Here is a 27,419-nt window from a genome sequence, read left to right as displayed (position 1 = left end):
ACTGGCGCAATTTAGTGAGCACCCCCCAAGAAGAGCATTTTAAATTTCGCGCGAGTTATCCCACGCCCAATCACACGTGCAGCGAACGTCACGTCTCGAGTCTGCGCAGTTCAGACGTAAGGAGACCATGCTATGGAATAGATCGCGTTCTGTCAATTCAGAGGTAAGTTCTCATTAAATTCACAATTTCATAGGCGATAATATTTGGCTTCTTGTGTTATTGCATGTTGATGAAATTAGGGAAGGCTTGGATTGTTTAATTGGATGTGATTAATTTGAAATAGTTCGTCGACGATCATTGAAAAACGATCTGCGAAATGCAGCTTGGTTGGTCTGAGAAACGATGTCAAAGTCCGGCTTTAAATCATGGATTTCTCAACAAATAACTCTTGTCACATAGCAGAACTAATGTGAATAAACAAGACAATAATAAACATCGTTCTGATATCATCGGGTAAGGTTGCCAATATACATAAACAGTGTAATTGAGGATCGACTCCAGCGATTTGAAATGTCAACAAACAATAAATGCGATAGCTGATACACACTGACACTTGCACACTGTACATAGCACAATGCTTCAAACGGGGCCGATTCATCACTCTTATCACAATGGGTGATTTCAAAGTCAGTTTTTAGATTTAGTTTTAAAACTAAATGGAACACTAAAACCCTTGATTAAGCCAGCATTGAAATGAAGTGGGTTTTATTTTCATCCTATTTTAAAGTCGGTGTTTGTTGGTGTTAGCATTATGCCCGGTTTTAGCTTAAAACTAAGGGATGGTTTTAGTGTCAAAAACTAACACCGGGACTAAAACTAAAACTCTCCACAACACCAGAAATGAAATCAGTTCTGGTGTTAGTTTTGACACTCAGATTTAGCATTATCCTATTTCAAATTAGGTTTTAGTTTCACACTGAAACCAAGGTCTGATCTTAATCCCAGCTCGGTGTTATATTTGGAAGATTTGTAGTGCATTTTGTATTACCAATAAAACTAACACCTTAGGCATTAACACCGAGTGGATTTCAAAGTTGGTGTTGGTGTTAAGAAAAAGAAAATCATGTTGTTCGTACCATTCCAAGAAGTAGTTGCTGGTATTTTGAACGCTGATGGGAATGATGATGGACGTGAAAGAAGATGACAAAATTTATATAGATCGGAAGCGGTTACAATAGGGAAACAACAGTAACAACGACAACAACATGCATGTTTGGTTTTTCCAAGGTTTTATCTCTGTCAATCTTGGTGTTAGTTTTACCTGCAGAATAAAACTTATTCTTAGTTTCAGCCCAGGTTTTAGGTGTTTAGATAAAACCAGGTGTTGGTGTTAAACTAAAACCTCGAATTGGTCTTATCCAGACATAGGTTTTTAGGGGTAGAAATTAAGAATAAAACTGACACTAACACCCAACACTAAAACCAAAACCAACTTTGAAATCACCCAATGTATTCCCAATCATATCAATGAACTTCCTTGATCATTCGGCCCTAGGCCTAGCGCCTTATCAGTTGTTGTTGGCCTTGTATTTGATATAAAACTTGGCTAGCTTACCTATTCTATCAAAATTAAAATGTTATCTCCTCATCATGTTTTGCAGGACAGGAATGATCTGCAGCTGCATTTGAACATATTTGGTGACCACATCTCAATCAAAGATGACCAAGAGAGAGGATCGAGCTATGACTTTGCACATCCCATCGACTTCGGTGTTCACCAGTGCAATCATCAGAAGAGCCAGGCAATTCTAGTATTCAAGTATTTCATTCTGTAATACTTACCTCAAAATTTACTAAATAAAGAAAACCGCATGTGGCAGTTGGCTAAAAAAATCAAGTCTATCTGTTTAAAGTTTTTACTTGCTATCATTATTATCAACATTTCAATGGTGGCATTCTGCTAAGGTTTGTTAAGAGTTTCACTTGACTTAGGTGTACACTAGTAAAATATTAGCAACATTTTACCAACATTTTACCAACATTTTACCAACATTTTACCAACATTTTTACAACAATTTTGCAACAAGCCCTTCAAGGCCCTGTGTTCACTAGCAACAAAATTGCAACAAATTAACAACATTTTTACAACATGTTGGTAAATTGTTGCAAACTTTTTAGTGGGAACAAAGGGAAATAGGTATTTTGGAGGGAAAATGGATGATTCCAAGGAGAGAAGATGTGTTTTGAGTGCTTCTGCAGCAATTTTAGCTGTCATTGTTGAGAGACGGAAGAGGCGGCGAAATAACCAAAGAGAATATGGACCAGGCCCTGGATCAAAATGAGGGGCATACCACTGCCTGTTAAGGCCGCGTATCCATAGGGTATGCCCTTGTGTAGTGTGGTGTTATGGCGTAACAGCCTTGTGACCTGGCACTATGCCCTGCGTCTCCATTGGATATTCCTTTTTGGTCATGTAGGCCTTTGTAGTCCTCATTTCGCAGCAGTCAATCGCGTTTATCCGCACGCTGTCATTATTTCAGAAAACAATTTCTTATGAATATTGAAAATGAAAATACAAGTAACTTGTATTTTCACTTGCAACATCAAATTGACATGTACATGTATATAAAACTTGACTTTTAAGCAACAAATTACAGGTTCGTGCTTGTTATGATAATCATCAGTTTCGGGGTCCCAGAGTAGTTCCCGTTGATGAACCTCTTGAATTAATTTCGCCTCAGACATTGCTTCCGTGTTGTACACTCGCAAAAGAATGGACATGTTCAATCCCAATATGGGCCTATATTCCCAATCCACAGTGCATATATGCCCGCAATGTGACACGGCATAACCTATGGGAACGATCAATAACACCAACGAAGGTTCATTGTCCGTGTGGCGCGCCAGGCGGTAAAAAGGGAATGTTGTGCAGGGCACGGAACAGCCTATGGATACGCAGCCTAAAGGAGTTGCGGCTGACTGACAAGCCGTCATACAAAAACTTCTAGAAAAGGTTTCATCACCCTACGAAGCAAGACACTCACTTGAGAGTTGCTATACCTGCTTCTTGTTCAAGTCACATGAACTCCGGTAGATCACATGACACAAATCCTATTTCTGATTGGCTGAAGAGTTTGCAACATTTTTACAACATGCAACAAAGAATTGCATTGCATTTAATTTGCAACAATTTTACAACATGTTGTAAGACGCGTTTTGCTCTGTACACACTACGCAACATTTTTGCAACATTTGTTGCAACTGGAAATGTAAAAATGTTGCTAATATTTTACTAGTGTACACAGGCCTTTAGGCAATAATAGAGTTGGGTAGAGCATTTTGTTAATGTTACCCTTTTAGTTAGGGAAACTGGTGCCTTCTGCATTAGGTGGACCCCACTTACTCATCTGTCAGACCGGCCTCGCACGTCGGCAGTAGAGTTTAAGGTCCAGTCTGCGAGATTTACCCATTTCTACCCAGCCAAAAGCGGGTGATTGGGCTAGTCTCTCCATGTGATTCAATTCGCATGGATTCTTGTGCCCCGGTGCTGAAAGGATCCCTTCACAAGGGCAGACTACATCTGGTGGCACTGAAGTATGGAAGAAAGACAGAAGACGACCAATTTGCGAAAAGGATCATCATCATCATCATCATGGTAACAGCTTAGGATGAATCATGTTGCTGTGTGTAGAATTGATGGTCCAATATAGGTTAGGTTATCTGTTTGCACACACATTGCAAGGGTGGAGCTTGCTTGAAGTAGATTGCGCCAGTCTACCGTAATTCACTGTTACACATCCAGAAGCTAATATCCTTAGGCTTTGAGTCCTTAGTTTAGTAGAGTTTGACGAGTAATGTAATATATACGAACAACGCAGCAACAACTCAGCTGAGCGCCAGGCCCTTGGGCCTCTTGTTATTATTTTATTATTAAAAACATTTTTATAGCGCTTAACCTTGTTAAAACTTCTAAGCGCTTTACAATTTATAATAAAACATAACATTAATACATGATAGAATAAAAGTCATTACTAAAGAAACGTGCAAAGGATTCAAAAGAATTTCTTAAAAATATGAGTTTTTGGTGCAGTTTTAAAACGACCCAGGGTACTCTGGCCACGAACACTATTTGCAGCTCATTCCATAGCTTTGGTCCCGCCACTGCGAATGCAGAGGAGCCTATCACCCGGTTTGTGCGGACTTCCTTACACAGACCCATTGTACTTGATCGCAGGGAGCGTGAGGGTTTGTAAACTTTTAAGCAGTCTGCGAGATATTTTGGTGCGTAATCATGTTGACATTTGTAGACCATTAGATTAACCTTGTACTCGAGCCTTGCTTTCAAAGAAAGCCAGTGGAGTGCGCACAGAACCGGAGTGATATGATCCCCTCTGCACACCCTAGTGACGAGACGAGCTGCCGAGTTTTGAACCAGTTGAAGCTTACGCACATTGGCCTCAGAGATGTTATATAGCAGACTATTTGCGTAGTCCAACCGTGAGGCAACTAAGGTCCGCACTGCACTTGTTGCTGCTGATTTACTGAGCAAAGATCTTATCTTGCTTATACGATAGAGATGGAAATTTGCCGCACGGCATACATTGTTAACATGCGTTTTCATGGACATTTCTCTGTCAAATGTTACACCAAGAATCTTGATGGTATCACTCAGCACAATTTCAGTATCACAAATTTTCAATTTCAGATCAGACACATACTTCTGTAGGTTCTTTACACATGCAAGGAAAAATTCGGTCTTACTGTCATTCAATTTCAGTTTGTTTCTCACCATCCATTCCTTAATTGACTCAACACATAGGGTAAGGCTCGAAATAACATTTTGCAACACGGTTGGGTTAGTTGGATCAAAGATAATGTAGAGACCACTGTCATCAGCAAACAGTATATATGGCAGAAGGAATGATCGGATAATGTCGCCAAGAGGACTGTTGTATGCAGTGAACAAAAGAGGGCCCAGTACAGAACCCTGTGGAACTCCAAAAAGTAAGGCACAGCTGTTTCAGCTAAGCCTAAACATGACATCGAAATAAACCATTCTGCCTACTAGCCTGCTGCCCAATGATTGGTCCATGCGAAAAGCCTGTTAACCGCTATGTAAACATTGTCGCCAATACACATCTCACACATTATCGCAATACCCATTCATCCAAAGGGTTGATGCATTGGCATCGTTCAAACATCAGGGCGCTTCTGTACACGTGCTCGAATTAGATACGACGGTTTTCATTGGCTCATAAGTTGTGTCACCTGACCATTCACCCGACTTGAAAATTTCATGAAATTTGGACCAAAATTAACGAAACAGTGGCGATTTCCATGCTTTTTATCGATTTTTCGACAAGTCACAGATTTCCGAATTCTTCAAGACTAGATAGCCAGGTAGGCATAATATCATATATCATAAATAACCCGGCTGTTTTGCATAACTCATTTCAGTTTCGTACAGAATCGTGCGTTTATTCTGAAATTTCTCAAACTTTGATCTGCTCAAATTCAAAATGGCCGACTTGCAGACGGAGATTGAGATGGGGTGCCAAGTTCATCGTACAACATCGAATTCCCTTGATCGTTATTTAGCAAAACGAGTTACTTCCAGTATTCATTTAAATCTTTACTTTTAAAATATATATCTATTTTATGTTAGTTTGCTGTATATTCATGCAGAAAATGCATTTGAAAAACAAATGTCTAAAAATAGTTGAGTTTTGAAGTTCGATGGTCGGGTCTATTTTGGTGGAAGGGGTACAGCATGGGTAATAGTACAATAATAAGTCATGATCGTGCTTATGAACAAGCCATGAGTTAGCATATACCATAGTTTATGTTGAAAATATCTTTACAGATGTAATTGATAAATATAGTCTTAAGAATTCGCCAAATATAGAAAAGTTCTTGGTATATTATCCACCTGTTAGCAAAATGAACTCGCCCATTGACCCACATTCCAGTTTGTTGTGGTATTTTTGTACAGGGTGATGCCAAAATAGTGCCTTTTGTTGACTGGTAAACATTCCTTCAGTTACTAAAATGCCTTTTTCTTTAATTTCAGCTGGTTGCATGGTGTGTACTGCAGATAACTTCTCGACTTAATCCGGCTGATGTGATGCTTTAGTTGATTCGAGAGGCTACATGTATATAGGCCAGGTACGTCGACATCATTGATCCGGCGGTGAACAAGATAAGAGGTAAGTTAAGCGATGTTTCCCTTCATCTATGTATTCACAAACAGATGATTGAAATCATTATACTGTATTCCCGTAGGCTTTGTATGCATGTATTCTATTCTAATAAATTACTCTTTATTTCAGGTTCAGCCTCCAAGATGTGTCACCAGAAATGCATACAAGAGGACATATGCCTGTGTCAGGGATTCTGAACTTCAGATGAAGTTGTTGTATTCCAATCATGCCCTTCGCACTACTGCGAATCTAGGCAATTTGAAGAAGAGCGACAGAACTTGCAAGAAAGTCTTGGAAACTGGCAAGGAATGTCCTGGTCGTCTAAAAAAGTGTCCTGCTAACAACAATGAAAGGATGTGTCAGAGCTGCTTCAAGCATTTGTTCACCAAGTAAACTCCCCTTGCTTTAATTAGGAGTACTGCGCATGATTTTCGACTCTGACTGACTCTGGCTGGCACATACATACTTTGTGTATTGTTCATTTCCCTTTTGTTTGATTATTTACTGTAGATTTAGTTTCTAGTCTAATCTTGAACTGTGATTTTAATAAATTGAGCTTACAGTTCCACAATTTGACAACAATATTCGTGTATACTTTTAGTAAGAAGAATTGTTTGTTGAAACTTCTATAGCAAGGAATATGAAGATGTGAACTTTGTATTATTATTTTTTGAATGTATGAGTCTATTGAATGTAAATTAAATGTATATTGTGAATAATTAATAATAATAATATTGTGTACATTGAAATCATGACTTTTTCATTTTTGTGTACTGGTACTGCCTTGATATGTTGTCCTCTGTGACTGTTGTCTCATCTCTCCGAATAACAAGACCCCAAGCTGGATGAGACACCTACATCCCCTGCATATAAAAGATAGGTTGTGACATAATGTCCTCTGTGACTGTTGTCTCATCTCTCTTAATAACAAGGCCTCAAGCGGGATGAGACAACTACATCCCTTGCCTATTATAATAAAGGTTGTAACATATAATGTCCACTGTGACTGTTGTCTCATCTCTCGGAATAACAAGGCCTCAAGCTGGATGAGACAACTACATCCCTTGCCTATGATAATAAAGGTTGTGACATGTCCTTGGTGACTGTTGTCTCAACTTCACTCCCGGAATTACAAGACCCCAAGCTGTATGAGACACCCGTTGTCCTGCCTATGATATCATAGGTTGTGACCTGTCGATTTTTGCAACTAACTGTCTCATCTTGGTAGGCCTACAATAGGACACATTTGTCCTGCCTATATATACTATAGGTTAAGACCTGTTCTTTGCGACTATTTGTCTCATTTGTGTACAACGGGGCACCAATCTTTCATACCACAACATAAGTAATGGGCATGGCATTTTCAAATGACGACCATTCTTCACAACGAATAACGAAGTAGGCCTTTTAAAATGCCTTTTATTTGTCTTTGCCTGAGTGTAAACCTAATCTAATCACAGCCATACAAAGCTATGTTATATGCAGAATATTAAAATGCTTTTTACAGAAGAATTGGTATCTGAGCTGAAACATAATAGAGGTGCAAACAATCATTAATATTTTTTCAGAAAAACCCCATCAAAGTCATATTTTATACACTACACAGTGCAGGCCCAAGCCTATCCAAGATGGCAGCCGGAATATAATACACAAAGCTTGGTTCAGGTCAAGTTGGTTCTAATAAACGCATGCAATCTTAATTACTACTAACACAATTAAGGGGCATACATGGGTGGATTCAGGCCTTTTATGTAATCCTTAAGCGGTTGGGGTGAGGAACTGGGTTGTTTATTGGGGTAGCAATTAACACCTTCATGCCAGCACCTCCCTAAAAAGCGGCGTCTGGTGCCGTCTGATTAAACTTGCATTTCTATTCTAGCTGAAACAGCTGTGAAGGGAACCTTATCTGATACAGCGTCTTTCACCGTCACCTCTTGTGACCTCCCCGTGAGATAAGATTTGAACCACTGCAATGCTGATCCGGTAACCCCGAATCTATTCTCAAGACGTTTGAGGAGAATTGGGTGGTCCAGTGTGTCAAAAGCAGCAGACAGATCCAGTGCCACAAACAGAACAGCTTTGTTAGAATCCATGGAATGGACATTATCGTTGTGAACTTTAAGCAAGGCAGTTTCTGTGCTATGCTTAGCACGATATGCTGACTGCATTGGATCAAACAACCTGTTCGTGTCAAAGTGATCTGACAGCCTCTTTGACACAACCTTCTCAACAACTAAGGAAAAGGAAGGTTTGATACTGGACGGTAATTTGACGATACCTCAGGGTCTAGAGAGGGTTTCTTCAGAAGCGGGCGCACACAAGCCTTTTTGTAACATTCTGGGAAAGTCCCACTTGACATTGATTCATTGACTACAAGTGTTAAAATCGGAAGAAGGTCCCCAATGGTCTTTTTTAGGAGCCATGTGGGGATAGGATCTATTTCGCATGACTTAGTAGCCATGGACAAAATGATCTTTTTCATTTCGTCTTCTGTAGCTGGAGTGAAACAGTCAAGTGGAATTCCTGAGAATGCTTGTTCAGAAATCTCTGGAGGTGCATGTGTTGGCACCACATTGTCAAGGTTCGTATGGATCTTCACTAAAGAAGGTTGCAAAATCGTTTGCCACAACAGATGGGTCACCCAATGGCAGGTGACAGTCACTATCATTAGTGAGCTCTTTAATCACATTGAATGTCTCCTTGAGGTTTCCTGTGCTAAGTTGTTCCTCGTAATAGTCCTTCTTTGCATTTCGAATAAGATTGACGACACACTCCCGTTGTGCCACAAACATTTGTCTGTGAATCTCGAGTTTGGATGAAAACCATTTTCTTTCTAGCTGCCTCCGAAGATTCCGTGCTATGGCGATGTTCTCACTGAACCAAGGATTATTGGGTCTTGCTGTTATACGTTGTGTTTTAAGGGGTGCCTTTCGATCAAGAGTTGACACAATTGCGTTGTTTAACGTTTCTGCCGTTTCATTCACTGAATTCCTTGGTTTACACTTGGCAAATTCTGCACAGATCTCACTTCCCAATTCTTTTGGACTGACGGATCGGTATTTGCGATAAGACTTCACAAGTTCGACATTGACTAAGCACCATTCCAATGGTGAAGTGGTCTGACAACTCGTGATTGCAAACCGTGACATCATTCACAATTCTGTCCTCATCCCTGACTATCACCAGGTCTAGGGTGTGCCCATGCTTATGGGCTGGCGACGTCACAAGTTGCGAAAGATTGTGAGAGTGAAGAATATCCTTAAACCGTCTCACCTCGGGAAGGTCCTTGTCTACATGTATATTAAAGTCCCCGAGTATCAATAGCCGTTCCTTAGCCACAGATATCTCAGTCACCAACTTCTCAAATTCATCAAGGAAGTTGTTGACCGTGTGTTTTCACAATGTATGGGCGAACTATGATGCAGCAAACTTTTTTTTTTGAGCTAGAAGTTTCTTAACTTGTCAGGACAAATATTTAGGGACCCTCTATTCTACCCCAAAAATTTGTCCCGATCGGACTTTAAATATGGCCGTGGGGCGGCCATCTTGGAAATTAAACAAAGTCGGATTGCAACCAAATTTTATGTGATTGTATATATATGTACTCTCTACAACATCCTTGATTTTCAGTCAAATCTAACAACCAATATGGCAGCCAGGTGGCCATCTTGAAAATTAAACAAAGTCCTATTACTCCGAAACTAATAATCGGAGTGCAACCAAACTTTATGTGATTATGTATCTATGTACTCTGATCAATATCCCTAATTTTCAGTCAAATCCCATGACAAATATGGCCACCAGGCTGCTATCTTGGAAAACTAACGAAGTCCTATTACTCCTAAACTGTTGAATAGATGGCTAACTCTTTATGGCTAACTCAGCACATGAAGGTTATTATAGAGATTAAAAAAATAACATAAAAATCCTAAGAAAAAGTGTGCATTTGTCATGACTATCGAACACATTCTATGGAATTACAAGTGCCAAAAAATGATGGTCATAAAGGACAGTTCATGGGCTCATGTGAATGTTGGGAAGATAACCTCTGATGCAAAAATTCAGTCTGATATGATACTTCTCTTGGCCACCAGGTGACAAAAACTGAAATGTAAAGAGTGCAATTTCATGTTTAATAGTGACTTGTTTTGATAATAATCTTTTATTGGGTACTCTAGGCAATGATACATGACATGATAGTGACCTTGATTTGACTCCTCACTCAATGTCGCAGATGTCAAATGGCCTAAATTGGTGTTTTGTCCGAAATGTCTGTCGTCATCTTTTATCGTCATCTGTCATTGACTATATCCTGTTTTAAAAACTGTGACACGTTTCTTAACCACTTGGCACTTAAAACTTTGTACACAGGAAGCCCCCCCCCCCCCCCCCCCGTAGGTCGGATGACATCCGACACTGAGTTTCGGTTTGATCTGATTCTTGACTTTGCCACCAAGTGTGTTATCTCACTTTCATGTGACCCATTTTTGAACCGTCATGGTATGTACTGCTAACAAGGAAACATCACAAATCGTGCAGGTTTTCAATTTGACCTACTTTTTAAGGTCAGTTAGGTTATTAAATGGCGTAAATCAGCTCTTTGAGTGTTACTTTAGCACTTTTCCTAACCGCTATAGCTAACGACTTGAAACTTGGTACACATGACCCTTTATGTCAGATAATTTGGGACACTAAATTTCGGTCCAATGTCATTCTCGATTTGGCTACCAGGGGGCCAAAACAAAAAAGCTAAAAGTGTGATATCTCGTTTATTGGTAGTCCAGGTAACCTTGACCCTATCCACCACAGAGCAGATGGTCGAGGAGGCCTCGTTGATTTACCCGAGGCAAGCCATACAATTTCAGTTCATACAGTGCTTTCACTGTTAATACTGAGCCTCTGGTATTCCTGGTTTTTCACTTGGCTCGAGGTTACCCATATTTGTGAAAAATCCATAACCAGACACTGGAAGCTGACGCCCTCATGTATTCAACTCCATGAAGATATTAAAAAAGGGTGTTCCGACCATGTCCCCCTTTAATTGAAGATACTCCAAGCAAGGATACATCACATGCCATATGAATTTTTGATTTGACCTACTTTTAAGGTCACAGCTGTGAAATGGCGTAAATTCACCGTTCGAGTGTAACATTGCCACATTTCCTAACCGCTAAAGCTAATAATTTGAATTTGGTACACATGAACTTCTAGGTCAGAAAATCTCCGACACAAAATTTTGGTTCAGCATGATTCTTGACTTGGCCACAACTGAAAAGGTAAAAAGTGCAATATCTCGCCTCTTAGTGACCTGTTTTCAATTATATTTTTAAGGTAGGTACTCCAAGCAGGATACATCACAGTCATGTCATGCCAATTTTGAATTGACCTACTTTTCTAGGTCATGGAGGTCAAATGGTAAATTGGCAGTTAGGCTTTAGTATGGCACTTTTCTTAACTGCAGTGACCATTGGTCGCACATTTGGTACTCATGTATGGTACGCTATAGTCAGGTGATCTCAGGGGCCGAAGTTTGGTTTGATTTGGTTCACTGATTGGCCAGCAGGGGGCCAAATCTGTAAACCTTAGATTTCCTGCCAAATTCCCACCATTCTGATATCGTGGGTACAACTTATCACCATCCACAAATTATGTGTCACATGGTTTTTTAAGTTGACCAACATTTAGGTCTGAAATATTGTGCTAGAATTGAGTTTTATTTAGTATTTGTATCACGAATATTTGTCAGCTGCTAAAGAAAAAGTTCTTTGGGTATCTTCGGAGATCTTTGGCCCGTGACGTATTACTAGGGAGATGCATTCAGGAGTGCCGCCATTCTATTTCATGTTCATGTTGTGCAGTGTCGCAATCATATGATATGAACTCAAGAGAATGCTGAATTATTGTGTTGTTGGTAAGTGTAAGAATGCGACAAATAGAAAAGTCGGTATTTCTACGTGCCCGTTTCCTAAAGATGGCACGGTACGTAGGAAATGGGTAAAGTTTGTGAAAAGATCGAGGCTGAACTTTTTTGAGCCTGATGTACAAAATACGTCGACGGTCATTTGCAACCAGCACTTTACGGAAGATTGTTTTGTGGATATCCCTTCTTTGGATTGTGCAAATAAAGTGGATTACCATACAAAGAGGTTAGTTTACTCAACGTTCAAAGTAATTAGGCTTCGTAATTTCGAATGTTTGCTTGGCAATGGCTGGCTGCTGCTACGGTTTGATGGTCAGCGTTGTCGTTGACCTCCTACCTGTAACCAGGCTCATAGGGTCATAATTGTATGCAGGCCTTGTACATTCCATTAACATTGGTCATTGGTCATAATAGCCATTGACCTAAATATTTGGCATTATTTCAATATTTGGGCTTCTTTTGAAACAGTTGTGTTTTTGGCTCACCGGTACGGTGAGTCTGTACAACACCGCAGTGTCTGGCGTCCGTCTTCGTCCGTCATATCCTATTTAAAAAACCGTGGCACGTTTCTTAACCGCTAGGGCTATGGACTCAAAACTTTATACGCATAACTCCCCAGGTCAGGTGACCTCTGACAGTGAATTTCTTTCCGATCTAGTTCGTGATCTGGCCACCAGGGGGCCAGACGTGGAAACCTAAAAAGTGTGATATCTCTCTGTTAAGTTACTCATCTTCGATAAAAATCTCATGGTAGGTTCTCCTATTGAAGATACATCACATATCCTATGGGTTTTTGATTTGACCTAATTTTCAAGGTCACAGAGGTCAAATGGCATAAATTGCCCATTTCCTTACAAGAAATGGCCATTTTGTTAGTTCATACTTACCTATGGAACACTTTTACATGTTACTCCATTTGGGCTCAAACACAAGAGTATCCCTTTAATTTCCTAAAGGGAGAACTGAGTTAACAGCTCTGCCGCCAGGCGGCGCCCTGACCAAGCCCGCGAAATCGCGCCGATCTCATGCCGCCATATTCAGTCTTACTCTTGAGCGTTAACAAAGAGTATGTCCCGTTTGTGGGGACGGCGGGAGGGCCGTGTTCCATAGGTAAGTATGAACTAACAAAATGGCCATTTCTTGTAAGGAAATGGGCATTTTGTGTCATTCAAACTTACCTATGGAACACTTTTGCATCGAATCCCAGCAACCTATTGGAGGTGGGAAACGAGGACTTACCTAAGGCTGAGCTGTTGTTCCATCAAAGAGGCACCACCGGCATAGTAGCTAAGGAGGACCACCAGGGGAAAGAAATGGGGAGAACCGGGGGACCGGTATTTTGATCTCGGTATTACAATCGTATTTATACAGAGTAATAGACCCATTCTCCGGAAAGCGCTAGAATTGCATAATAAAAACCATCTTCTTTCTGGCAACAGAGCTTAGAGCAAGTGAGGCATGTTCATGGGTGTAGAATGAGTTATTGCTAAACAACAATAAGAAATTGCGTCCTTTCTAGTCTACTAGGGGTTGCCTGGATTGTTGAAGATAGGGCATATCAAAAAATGGCGCAAGATGCGCGTTTGACTCTTCAATCCGGCTCCCCCCTCTTTTGATCAGCCAGGATCAAACAACATGCCCCGCAGACACAATCGGGCCGATTGTATGCATGCCATCTACGAGGGAAGAAACGTCTCGTAGGTAGAAACGAGAGAATGTGGAGTGATAACTCCAACATGCAGCGGAAACGACTTCTTGAAGAGCAACTCCTCGGTAGTTAGCGCAGGAGGTGGCTAGTGCTCTAACTTTGTGCGCTGAGATGTTAGCTAGCGCAGGAAGATCAGAGGAAGTCCTCAAAGTGTTGTAGGAAAGACGAATAGTCTCCACAATCCACCTTGAAATAGTGGATAATAATCTCTCGTTTATTTCCCTCCTTATAGGACAAAAACAAACGCTCTCTCCCCTAGCGGATACCGGGAGGTTTTGTCCTATTTATGTAGAAGTTTAGGGCCCTGACGGGACATAAAGTTCTGTCAGGAAGATCATAAAAGATCGTTCTTGACAGAGAGGGAATAGTAACCGGGGGCCGAGAGGCGGCCGGTCCCTGGTTCTTCGCCAGAAAGCCTGGTATGAAAGCCAGGATAACCTCCCCTCCCTCTCTAAAAGCCAGCTTCTTAAAAGAAAGTGCATGGAGCTCTGATCTCCGTTGGGCGGTAGCCAAGGCTACTAGAAAGACCATTTTGAGAGTCAGATATTTCATGGATGAAATAGACATGGGTTCAAATGGATGCCTCATGAGCACCTTAAGGACAACAGAAAGATCCCATTTATGGGTGTTGTGAACCAGTCTAGGACGCTCTAATAACATTCCTCTGAAAAGAGGGGTTATTTGGTCCTCCCAACGAAGATCCCAGGTGCTTAAAACACGGAGGGTAGAAGCGATGGCGGACTTGTACCCTTTTATAGCCGTAACAGATAGTTGTCTTTCCGTGAATAATTCAATAAAGAAATCAACTAATCTGTATATAGAGGGAGAGATCGGATTAACTCCGTTCTCCCTGCACCAGGAAGTGAAGGTAGACCACTTTCCTTGATACACATCAAGGGTTGACCCCCTTTGAGGTGCGGACATGCGTTTGACAGCGATGTCCGAAAAGCCTCTCTGGTGGAGATGCAACTGGATAAGTTTCAGGCATGAAACTTGAAAAATCCAGGGTTCTGGTGGTAGCATCTCCCCAGGGGGTGCCACAGGAGGTGCTTCCAAGTCGGAAGACTCCTGGGGTGGTCTATCAGGAGCTCCAGCAAAGCTGGGAACCAGGCCTGATTTGGCCAGCAAGGTGCGATGAGAGTTATTCTCACCGGGTGGCTGGTCAAGATCTTGTTCAGGACTGGTTGGATGAGAGGGAGGGGTGGAAACGCATATGCGTTCAGCCTGACCCAAGAGGCTGTAAGGCTGTCGACTTCCAGGGCCTCTTCGTCCGGAAGTGGAGAGTAATAGATGGGAAGGCGATTGTTCAGCCTGGTGGCGAACAGATCTACCTTCGGAGATTGCCAAAGGCGACAAAGGTCGTCTACAATCTCCTGATGGAGTGTCCACTCTGTCTGGACTAGTTTGTCCTGACGGGACAGGGCGTCGGCAAGGATGTTGCGTTTACCCGGTATGTGTCTGGCACATATCGATACTCCAAGGTCGGCACAAAGATGGTAAAGCTCCCAAGTTAGCTGGCAAAGAATGCCGGACTTTGTGCCTCCCTGTCTCCTGACATATGCTACAACTGTAGAATTGTCGGAGAACAGGGTTACTCTCCGATTCTTCAGGTGAAGGGAAAGAGCCCTCACGGCAAGAAGGACAGCCTTCATTTCCAATATATATATTGAAAGATTGGTCTCCTCCCTTGTCCATAGACCCCTTATGGACCTGTCCCCGTTGTTCAGATGTGCTCCCCACCCTAGTAGAGAAGCATCTGTGAACAGGGACATTTTTTGGGGCGGTGGAGCAAGATCTACACCGCTTTGGAGACGAGTCTCCGACTCCCAGAAGTTCCAGACGTTCTTGAGTAGGTATTGATGTATCAATACCAACTTGTCTAATGGGTCCCTGTGGGGTTTCCATAGAGACATCAGAAACATCTGGATGGGACTCATATATAGACGGCCAAGAGGGATTTGGTCTGCTGCCGAATTCAGAAGGCCCAAAAGGCTCAAGCATCGCCTTGCGGGAGCTTGAGTCCTTCCTCTGAATTCTGCTACGAGATGAAGAATTTTCTTTATCCTGTCTAGGGGGGGGGGGGGGGGGGGCAGCATTTTCCCTATGGCCGTAAGGAACCGAACTCCAACGTAAACGAAGTCTTGGGATGGCGCGAATTCTGACTTTGTTTCGTTGATAATCTAACCTGCGGAGACTACTTTTTGCTATAGAACATGAAGTTGTTGCAGTAGTAGTTTCCGCGATTGCCGATGCCAGACCGAACGGCAGGGCCCTGAATTGATACGTCTTTCCTTCGTAATCGAAACGAAGGAAGTGTTGATAGTCTGGATGGATCGGTACATGTAAGTACGCATCCGTTAGATCCATCGATATCGCCCAATCGTTGGGCTGTATCGCCGTTGCTATAGACCTGGTGGTTTCCATCTTGAAATGAGGAACATTCAAGAAGGTGTTTAACCTGGAAAGGTCTGTGATCAGCCTCCATGTCCCTGCTTTCTTGGGAACCAAGAAAATGTGGCTGTAAAAGCCGGGGGAACATGGATTTTGAAGGACCTGGATAGCTTGCTTCTCCAGTAATGTCGCGACCTCTGCTTGGAGGGCAGAGGCCTTGACGGGGTCCTTCGGTGGCTGAACTGGGGTTGGATATATGGTAGTCAGGGGGGGGGGTACGGTTGAAATCTAGTTTCACTCCGTACCTCAACATGTTTGGGACTGGGGACCCCTTGGGGCACCAATCGTCCCAAACGTCTGCAAATTTTTGCAGACGGCTCCCGACTACCGGCGTCGGCTCCTTTTTGCGTCTGGGAGGAGAAAGGAGGGGGGGCAGTCACTTCTTCCGGCCTGCACCCCTTGGACGAAAGGAGTGCCTAGTCGGACCGGATCCACCCTGGTTAGAGGAAGTATTTTTCCTCTTCCCAGTCCGGCGACCCTCCGCTTCCCGTCGGAAGGATCCAGCAGGAGCAGGCTGACTAGGCGGGGTAGGCCTAGGCAGGACCTGCCTGGCGTACGGGATTGAACCCGATGCCTGCTGGGGCCTCTCTATCTTTCTAGCGTTAGGTAGAGAGGTCTTGGCCCTCTGTGTCGCAGTGGGGGCATATAATTTGTCCCAATCTTTCTGTACTTGAGCCGCCTCTTGTACAGAATCTGCAAACAGGAAAGAACCGAAGGAGCAGTTCTTAAGGCCCCTTCCAGCTGGAGGGATCTGATGACATTGAGAGAGCCAAGGGCGGCGTCTCTACGGAGTAGGACGCTATTTGCTGCGGTCTTGGCGGACAGAGCAATAGCGTGCCTAATCGAATGTGACAAGGATGTCACAAGCGATTTTGTGTCATCAGATAGTGACTCATTATCCTTTAGGGATCTGGCTAGGGCCAGGTTAGTGTGCTCTGCGTAAGAGAGCACCGCTAACTTGTTTTTGGCCAGACCCTCTTGTGCTCTAAGTTCTCGGTAAGCCAAGGAGGAGGTCACCCTAGGCACATGTTGGTCCAGCTGTACATCGTTCTTTAATGTGGAAGTCGATGCTGCAGCTGGACAGCCGGCCGAGCTGACTCGATAATAGTCAGCGTGGTACTGCCTAACGGGAGGAAGTTTTGCTGTGAACAACTTCCCCGGTTTACACCAAGCTTCCGGTCCGGCTGCCGGAAGGACAGGGATGGGCGCCTTGGGAGTCTCTGATTGTACGCTCCAAAAGTTCAGAGACTGCTACCACCGACTGGGAGGGAGGAAGGAATTCAAGGGCCTGAGTGGAGCCCTGAGAGACCTGTGGATTGGGATCCACTTCCTGTCCCCAAAGTGAAAAGGTCGGTGTCGAAAAGGCTGGCAGTTCCGGCGGAGTAGGGCATAGATCCTGCGAGAGGTACGCTCTGATCAAGGATCTGAGTGTCCTCCGACAGGATACTGGCCTCCTCTGGTGACAGCTCCTCCTGATTGGGGGAGCGGTAGCCTGGCTGAGAACTCTCGTTCTCAGAAAATTCCTCTAAAATAGAGGAGTCGGATGGTGGGTATCCGATGGGACCAGGCGCACCAGAGGAACCGGAACCCTGCTCCAGATGGCTGAGTCTATCAGTAAGACCCGCTACCATCTGGATGAGCTGGGACAGTTGCTGTCCCGACTCGGGTTCCGGACCCGACGTGCGGCTTCTCTCAACGACGGGCGGTTGAGGAGAGGGTGGGCGCATAGGCGAACCCTCGAAGCCGTATGTACGGGCGAATGGGCCTTCCGGATGCGGAAGATGCCCATATTCTGAACAAGAGTTCAGATGTCCCCTCTGCGTAGCTCGTTCCATGGGAACGACGCCTCTGCTACGAGGAGGTGGTGGCACTTCCGGTTGGCTCCACCTAAGAGGTTGGGCAACGTAGGGAGGTGCCTGCATTTCCGGCAGGACGAAGTCCGAAACCGGAAATGCCCGTAACTCCTTTGCCGGTATGGAGCTACCGGTTGCCCTTTTAGGAGGAGGTACGGAGGGCGGAAATGATGTTACCGAAGACGCATGGCGTTTCGGAGGTGGCGTTATAAAGTCCGTCCCTACTCTACTGTGTCCGTGAGGACTGGAGTTATTTCGCAGTAAAGACTGAGAAAAAACCCCGGTATTGTCTTCGGTTAGTGATACACGGGAACCCGCGTCAGCAACCGGAACTGCAATCGGCGGACCGTAAGCAGGGTGCTCCCGCGGGTACAAAGGGCTTGTACTCGGGGGAGCGGACGACAGATTAACCGGAAGGTTCCCTGAGGTCCGGGGTATATTAAACCCTTGGAGACTTACTGGATGTAATTCTCCCTTGGGACCACAGACATTGATAATGTCTGATCCCGCATCCTTCGCAGCCGCGGCCGGAACCGGAACTCGGCTGACGGAAGGGGTGGTGGCGGAAGGTCTGGTAGACCTCCGGGTTATCTGCCCGGAAACGGAGCCGGAAGAGGGTTTAGGCGTCTTCGCGGCCCGTTTCCCGCCACCAGACGAAGTCCTTTGTGGTGAGACAAAGGATGCCGTCGGAGGGGTACGCCATATAAAAAATTGTACCAATGACAATAAAAACACTGGGAACCCCAAGTAGGCCAGAAAGGACGCAATTAATAATGGAAAGGAAAACATGCCTACTTGAATTAAACACTATTGCAATGGATCTGAGTCTTGTTAATTACAATAGAGAGGAGAATAGCCTATGTAAATCTACCCTACTAAGATCAAAATGATGGAGCCGGGTCGACTAAGCTAGCTAAGAAAGGTCTATAATTAAATAGACTGGACAATACTAATGCCAAGATTAGTTTGGCGGTCTACTCCGTAGGTGAATGAACCCAAAAATCGTCTAGACTTGGCTGGTTGAATTTGGTTTTAAATCTAATTCACGGCAGCTTTGAAAAAACGATGTGCTTCGTAGAAGCACTAGAGTAAAAACTGAATATGGCGGATGAGATCGGCGCGATCTCGCAGGATCGGTCAGGGCACCGCCTGGCGGCCGAACTGTTAACTCAGTTCTCCCTTTAGAAAATTAAAGGGATACTCTTGTGTTTGAGCCCAAATGGAGTAACATGCAAAAGTGTTCCACAGGTAAGTTTGAATGACACAAAATGTCCGTTTGAGTGTAACTATGGCACGTTTCTTAACCGATAAAGCTATGCACTTGAAATTTGGTACACATGACTCCCTACATCATATAACCTCTGACACCGAATTTCGGTCTGATCTGATTCTCGACTTGGCCACCGGGAGGCCAAAACTAAAAAAGGTAAAAAGTGTAATATCTCGCTTATTTGTAACTTGTTTTCGATGACATTTTTATGGTAGGTACTCCAAGTAATGATACATCACATGTCATACCGACTTTGATATGACCAAATTTTTAAGGTCACAGGGGTCAAATGGTGTTATTTTGCCCTTTCTTGTGTTACTATGGCACGTTTCGAACTTTAAACTTGGTACACATGACCCCCTTGGTCAGATGACCTGTGACACTGATTTTCGGTCCGGTGTGATTCTTGACTTGGCCACCAAAGGGACAGAAGTGGAAACTTAAACAGTGTGATCTCTCTCTTATGAGTGACTCGTTTTCGATAAAATTTTAATGGTATGTTCTTCTAGTAAAGATACATCACATATCGTACAGGTTTTCGATTTGACATAATTTTCAAGGTCACAGAGGTGAAATGGCGTAAATTGACCGTTAGAGTATAACTATGGCACGTTTCTGAACCAATAAAGCTATGCACTTGAAATTTGGTACACATGACTCCCTACATAATATAACCGCAGACACCAAATTTCGATCTGATCTGATTCTGGACTTGGCAACCAGGGGGCCAGAACTAAAAATGGGTAAAAGTGCAATATCTCGCTTAATAGTGACTTGTTTTCAATGATATTTTTATGGTAGGTACTCAGAGCAAGGATATATGACATATTCTACAGCTTTTTGATTTCACCTAATTTTCAAGGTCACAGAGGTCAAATTGTGTGAATTGGTCGTTTGAGTGTAACTATGGCACGTTTCTTAAACAATAAAGCTATGAACTGGAAATTTGGTACACATGACTCCCTACATGATGTTACCTCGGATACCGAGTTTAGATCTGATCTGAGTCTCGACTTTGCCAAAACTAAAAAAGGTAAAAAGTGCAATAGCTTATTAGTCACTTGTTTTCGATGATATTTTTATGGTAGGTACTCCAAGTAACGATACATCATATGTCATACCGACTTTGGTTTTACCTATATACTATACATGTAGCATGCTTCTTAACCAGGATGAACTCCTTACCACCTAATATGTATGCGGTGAACACAATGGCCCCTGGCCGTTTTATTCGTTTTCCGACATCCTAGAAGAAAGCCTGATGCCGTCCCAACAATCCTTTAACTTGGCCTTGGCGTCCTTGCTTCTGCTCCTTCTGGAAGAATTGAGTCTTTCAGGGAGCCTTCAGCTAGTCGTGTGCAGAATGTAGGGCAAGCAGCAGCATCGATAAGGGCACGCAAACGGGTAGGTAAAAACAGTACCTAGTTGTTGTCATGGTAAATGTGTAGACAGACACTGAGACAGTCAAGGTGAATCTGAATGAACAATTGTTGGATTTATGCTGTTTGTATAATTTACTTTTTTAATGCAGATTGTTGACGAAGTCATTGCCAGCTCCAGCAAGCAGCAACCTGACCAACCAAGTGATGATGACTCGAAGTGCTGTGATAGTGATACTGGGATTGATTTTGAGGTGCCTACCCGCATGGTGCCCAGTCCCAAATTAACCAGTACTCGATTAACTAGGTCTGAAAGTGAGTGTATTTGTTTTAAATTATCCTAACTGGATGACATAAGTAATTCCTATGATACTGTGATGTCCAATGACATGACATTCGTTGAAACCCTTTTAATTATTTACCCTCTTTCCTTTCAGTTGATGTTGTAGGCATTCCACCAGCAGAAATGGTTTCGAGGGGACATCAGATCCAGATGCCACATAGGTCAAAGAAAACGCAGACCACAAATATTCAGCCTGACCTCACCCACTCTTCAGTGTCGATGGTGGCATTAAGTCCGCCTAACATCATGCGTACAGCTACGTCCACCCATCAGTCGAAACAGAAGAGGAAGCATTCTGAATCACATGACGGTGAGGAGATTGAGCCATTGGCAAAGCACTCTTTGTCATTTATGGAATCCAAATATGTCTTTGGAAAGTGTTGCTTTTACTAGGTAAAGTTATGACTGATTGTTTCAGATAAGTTTTACAGTACGATAGCTAGGCCTACATAATTCCCATTTAAACCTTTGTTATTCAGCAGGAGGAAAGTAGTACCTTGTTGGAAAGGTTTTTATATTGAGTAAATATGTGAATGTCACCCGATTAATATAGAGATATTTATTTTTCTTAAATCTATTTCAGTGATGCCAACAAAGAGCCAGCATCCTTATCTACCACCCAAGGCATGTGTGCAGTTTCAGTGTCTAAGCTTTTGGAGCTTTTCCACATCTGCTTCAACTGTGGTCATTTTGGAGCAGAAGGCCGGATTTCGAGGACAGGCGGTTCCATGGATACCATCACACAGTCATGCCTGTCGTGTGATGGTATCTGGAAATGGCAGAGCCAGGAAATAATTGGAACGATATGTGCTGGTAACATTGGCCTATCAATGCTGATTCTTGCGGCAGGTACCATTCCATGCAAGGTGATTAGGGTCCTGCAATTCTGGGGCATTCGAAGTATTTTCCCCCAAACATACTTTCGATTTCAGTCAAAGTACCTGAACCAGGCGAAATGTAATGTTTGGGAGGAGGAGATCATCCAGACACTGGCAGCTGTAGAGGACGTTGTCAAACTCTCCGATGATACAAGATGTGATTCGCCTGGCCATTGTGTGAAGTATTGCTCTTACAGCTTCCACGACATGGACAGAAAAGCCATTGCCATGACACAACATGTTCAGGTAAAGATACAATTCAGCTGTCTCTTTGCTGTTATGACTTATCTTTCCATGAAGCCTGTAACTGCCATCATTCACTAAGTCAGTATCCTGAAGTCATCTTTGTATTGTACAAGAATATTCATATCCGTTTGTTTATACTTGTGCCTTACTTTTTGACAGTCCACTGAGGTTAAAAACTCCTATCACATGGAGTTGGAAGGCCTGTCCTGATGTGTCGATGAAGTGGAAGCATACCTCCCACTTGTTGAAATACATTTAACAACTGATGGTCACAAATCAGTGGAGAAGTGGTTGAGATATGAAAAATCGGACATCATCACGCATTATTTTGACGTATGGCATGTTGCTGAAGGTGAGTACCACTTCCAGTGTTTTGACCAATGCTATATGACACTGCCTCAGCGACTCCACCAGCAGAATAATTCACTGCATGAGTTATCTGCATTGCAAAATTGTGCCTAGATTTGTGCAGTACTAGGTTGAGGAACCATCTTGACTGAGGACAGCTACAGTATTTAGTCAGACAATGGTGCCCTCCCATCTGTCATTTGGGAAAATTCATACTATACAAATACTTTACTTTCAGGCCTGAAGAAACTGGCCAAGAACAAGAGGTTTCAGCTTATCAACAAATGGATGAAAAGTATCATCAACCATATGTACTGGTGTGCCAGGACCAACAATAATGACCAATCATTGATCTTGGCTAAGTGGAAATCCATAGTCAACCAAATTGTCAATGTCCACACACATGATGACAACGAATTGTTCCCCAGGTGTCCCTACAGTTGTTCAATTCAATGGAGGTGGTTTCAGAAAGGTGGGTGTACATGCTGATTTACTGTTTGAATTTGGAAATGCTTCTGTGTTTGGTTCTTGTAAAATCAATTTGAAGTTACTTTGATACTCCTTCATGGTTTATTGTCCTCAGGTTTTCAGTCAGTTGGCATTTTTGTTGTTTTTCTTGTTATTAACTTCCATCTTCTAATTGTATTCTAGGATCAGAAAAATATGACAAGCTCTGTGTGTTGCTCCTCAACAAAAGCCTTCTCCACTCTATTTCAAAGCTGAGCTCTGATGGCCAGACATCTGGTTTTAGAGGGTTGCCACAGTGCCCTGATACACTTCGCCCAAGATGTATCATTTTGGGTACAATGCTATGAAAAGCAGGTAGGATAATATTTGTAGTAACGCTTTATTGATTACAGCATGATGGCAAAGCACATTGCTGGTGTATAGGAATGCACTCTTTTTTAAAGCAAAGTATTGCCACACTTGATCATGCTGTAGATTATCAATTTCCATAGATGCAGTGAAATTCATTTACTGTATTTATTTCCAGGCTAGAGATGGCTGCATTGGATTTCAATGAGAATGCTTGGAGGAAGTAACACAAGAACAAGGATTGCCAACTTCTTTTCTCTGTTCGTCACCCAAAAAATCGGTATGGAATTACATTGTGACGTCAAGATCAGAGGCACAGACATTTGGTAAGTTGTTTCGGTTCAGTCAATGGTATCATACAATGCCTAACTAGGTGTATACCAATGCCTGTTTTATTCCAAAATGTCCTATACTGTAAAGTATATGAACTTCTTTTCCATGCTTGATGCATGGATAATTACCAGAATTGGTAAGAATGGATAATATCAATATTCATGCTGGTCGTTCTTTCAGGTTTTGTTGACAAGTATGCGGAGGAAGTCAAGAGGCTGGTTTTGACTGGGGAGGACTACACAATTGCCAGGAGAGTCGATCCTACACCTCCTTGTTCACGCTTTGAAAGGCCACCCAAAGAAGAAACTGTCAAGATGCAGCAAACTGCCCATGCCAAACGCTTCAACATATTCAAGAACAATTAACAGGAAATTTCACGTGTTATGTGGCCAATCTTCTATCCTCATCGCAGCTACGGAGTCATCAACATAAAGTGGCAGCCATAGACTGTGTGATAGGGAGGGGTTGACATAATTTTGTGCTATGGGCTTGTGTTTCCACTGTATTTTAGCAAAATTTTGGAGTGAGGGGGTTAGTAAGATGAAACAACTCTTGTTTATGTACATTATTAATGAATAAAAAAAGTAAGTATTTCTAAATGATTTTTGTTCTGGTGCATTGTATTATTTACAAATCTTACAATCATGCCATCTACCATATCACTCCCCATGAGCAAATCCCTGATAAATAGCATCTTCCTCAAGACCTGGAGCAGGGAAAAAAGCACGAATGTTCGATACAACACAAGAAGGGATAACCACTCGAATGTCTTTCCCTAGGTATCCATAAGTCCACCTGACTACTTGCCTGTAGGCAACATGTCGGAACTTTTTATGCACAGGCCCATCGTATGCTTGTCTTCCGTACTGCTGCTGATATTGAAGCCAGGCAATTTCTAAAACTGTCCAATTAGGGCAGGCATTGGCGAAGTCGTCGTGCACGTGAAGCACTCCAGCCCCTCCATTTTCTATGCAAACTCTGCAACCCGACGGCAACACACTCACTCGACCCTTCTAGGCAAAACTTGGCAGGAGCCACAGGTGGACCTGTAAGAAAAAAGACGAGTAAATGATTATATGCACAGTGATGGACCTTATTTGTGCCTATAGACCAATGTTAGTATGTATGCAAGGACTTCATTTGTGTACATAGGCCAGTATAAACAATACATGAACTGCATGCATGATCATGTGCATATGCATTGTTATTGTTTCTGTAGTGTAGCAGGCCTACTTATGCGTATGTACTATCAAGGCTTTGTGAGATGCAGGCTTGGCATAGGCCCCATGCATGTAGGCATAGGCATGATATCAATACATATTGGATAGGGTTTCGAACTCGCCAATTTTCCACAATTGTGTGATCAACCAAGAGCTCTTCAGCATCCTCACCCGCCATCATTTCTACATCATTGGCATTGCCATCGGCAGCGTCTTCAGGTTCATCTCCCTCCGCTTCAAACATGTATGGCTGAATGGCCCCAGTATCTTCCTACACGTCTTTTTGAACATCCTCTTCCCACTCTTGGCTGCACAATATCATCATTCTCATCATGAAAGACGCTCAAATCCGAAGATATTGTGGAATTTGTGTCGTTCCTCGTTATCATTGAATAGAATGACCCAGTTACCGATGCTCCCTAGTAACACGTCACTTCCGTTTAGTTGAGCGCTAAATTGCAAAATGACCTATATACTTTTTTTCTTTGTGACGGCCACCGAGCAGCAGTTAGAAGCTTGTTTTGGGGTGGATCCAGGTTATATTTTGAAAATGTTGATGAATATTTGTAAATAATGATTATCATAATCTAACATGAAATATGAGGTTTGAGGTTGGCCTGTAGTGTGGACTTTTAACCACCAATAGCTAAACATTTGAGCATAATGGCCCCTGGGCTTTTCATTTTCGATCTGATTCACAGCTTTGCCAGGGGACAAATCTGAAAACTTAGTCTCTAAATTTACGTGCAAGCTAAAAATACTTGTACGAGATTGTAACTTGTATGTCGGTATTAATAATGTTCAGTTTATCAATAGAAGTGTCACAGGGTTGATAGACCTATATCAGGATCTGTGCATGACATCAATCCGTTGCGATGAACACACCTTAGTTTAACCTGAGAAACAGAATTATCTATCATGAACGCTGTTCAAACTTTTACTATTCATTCAAATAGATTTACCCTTCAAAGGCCGCTACCACCCAATCCCATGTAATAAAGGTTTTTCACAACTATGTTGACAAAACACCACCAAATATCTTTCACTAAAATCACCTGTATGTAAATTTATGTTTGTTTGTTCACCATTTGCAAAACACATTGTACTGTATCAAAGAAAGGACATTTATAAGTTTCTTTGAAAATTACATTCAATCCTTATTCTTTGGAATAAAAGTATGTTTAAGCTAAACTAGCATGATTCGGCCTCACAATGTGTGTGGTTGCATCAAACTTTAAGGGCTTGTTTTACAAAAAATGATTTTTCTCTTTTCAGATTGGTTCATTTTTCATGATCAACCTTTGTTTAGTGGTGATAGCTACCCAGTTTTCAGAGACAAAAAAACGAGAGACAGAGCGCATGATGCAAGAACGTAAACGTTTTCAGTCCAGCAGCACTTTGGCTAGTAATTCTGAACCAGGAGGTTGTTATGATGAAATATTGAAGTATATTGCTCATCTATGGCGTAGGCTAAAACGCCGTACGTTACGTTTAATCAAAAGAGCCCAGGGACGGCGCCAACGCAAAGTGACTCCAGAAAAAGCAATATCGTTACGAGGGAAACGTAAAAAGAAGGGTCTCTCACAGACATTACATGTGCATCATCATCACCATCATCATCATCATATCCATATATCAGGCGACACAAATAGGAGAAATAGTAGTCCACGTGCTCCGAGGGCAAGCCCGGAGATTTCGGATATCGACCCGGTTTCCTCACCACGACGTCCAAATCATTTAGTGCTGCCAAGCAATAATGGTCTTAACCCATTATCAGATTCTCTTCGCAGTGTTGTATACACCACCTCGGAAACATTGGCGCCTTATGATACCGCAAATGTCAAATGCCAACAGTCTTCCCCAAACCATCTCGTGGCAAACCTCACTGTGAGTAGGGCACATTCATTTAGCGGGAGGAGTTCACTGAAGAGTCTTCAGCCGGAGGTGTTGGCTGTTCATGGAGCTAAAAATGCTGCCTTAGCTGCTACAAATTCTATGCTGAACGTCGAGTATGATGTTAACAAGCTGCATCCCCACATTGACAAGAATACAAGTAAGTGGCATTATCCATTGAACCCTGTGCTCCAAGACACTAGTGTACTCCTAGACCAAAGTTCACAAACATTGTGAAAGGTGTGTAAAACTTTCATTATTTGACCTAAATGGATGATTCCAGTATGAAATGGGAAGTAATGATAAGCTCTGCTCTACAAACTGAAATTTTCTGCTAAATGTACTATCATAAAGAGGTTTGATGTAATGTCAAGATGTCATATGGTTTCAGATTTGATGTTTTATTCTCCACCACACAGTTTCAAACAATACAATTACAATAGGTTTGAGAAATAGTCCTACTAGTTACAGGCATCATGATCAGTGATGTTCGAGGCATAATTAAATACATAAAAAAATCAGGCAGTCACGACGTCTAGTCTAGCATTAACGAACCAGCGCCTGTGGACTGCTGGTTTAATCAAATTTAGTGACAATTACACGTTGAAATATAAGTAGTT

The 27,419-nt window shown here is 42.6% G+C and overlaps 1 protein-coding gene and 1 long non-coding RNA gene across 2 annotated transcripts in view; both read left to right on the top strand.

Annotated features, from left to right (window-relative positions):
• Nucleotides 1-27,419, top strand: part of LOC135482751 (voltage-dependent T-type calcium channel subunit alpha-1H-like) — a 603,345-nt gene that overhangs the window by 176,896 nt on the left and 399,030 nt on the right. Inside the window, exon 6 of the mRNA XM_064763135.1 lies at nucleotides 26,182-26,959. Within this exon, the coding sequence (XP_064619205.1) occupies nucleotides 26,182-26,959 (778 nt within the window). The remainder of the gene's footprint in view (nucleotides 1-26,181; nucleotides 26,960-27,419) is intronic.
• On the top strand, nucleotides 22,876-24,209 carry LOC135490643 (uncharacterized). The gene is made up of 4 exons (XR_010447751.1): nucleotides 22,876-23,009; nucleotides 23,189-23,359; nucleotides 23,532-23,679; nucleotides 23,867-24,209. It is a non-coding gene; the product is annotated as an uncharacterized LOC135490643 (long non-coding RNA).

The sequence above is a fragment of the Lineus longissimus genome, chromosome 1, assembly GCF_910592395.1.
Source record: "Lineus longissimus chromosome 1, tnLinLong1.2, whole genome shotgun sequence".
NCBI lineage: Eukaryota > Metazoa > Nemertea > Pilidiophora > Heteronemertea > Lineidae > Lineus > Lineus longissimus.
Note: the sequence above shows the minus strand (reverse complement) of the source record. Positions and strands in the feature narration are given on the sequence as shown.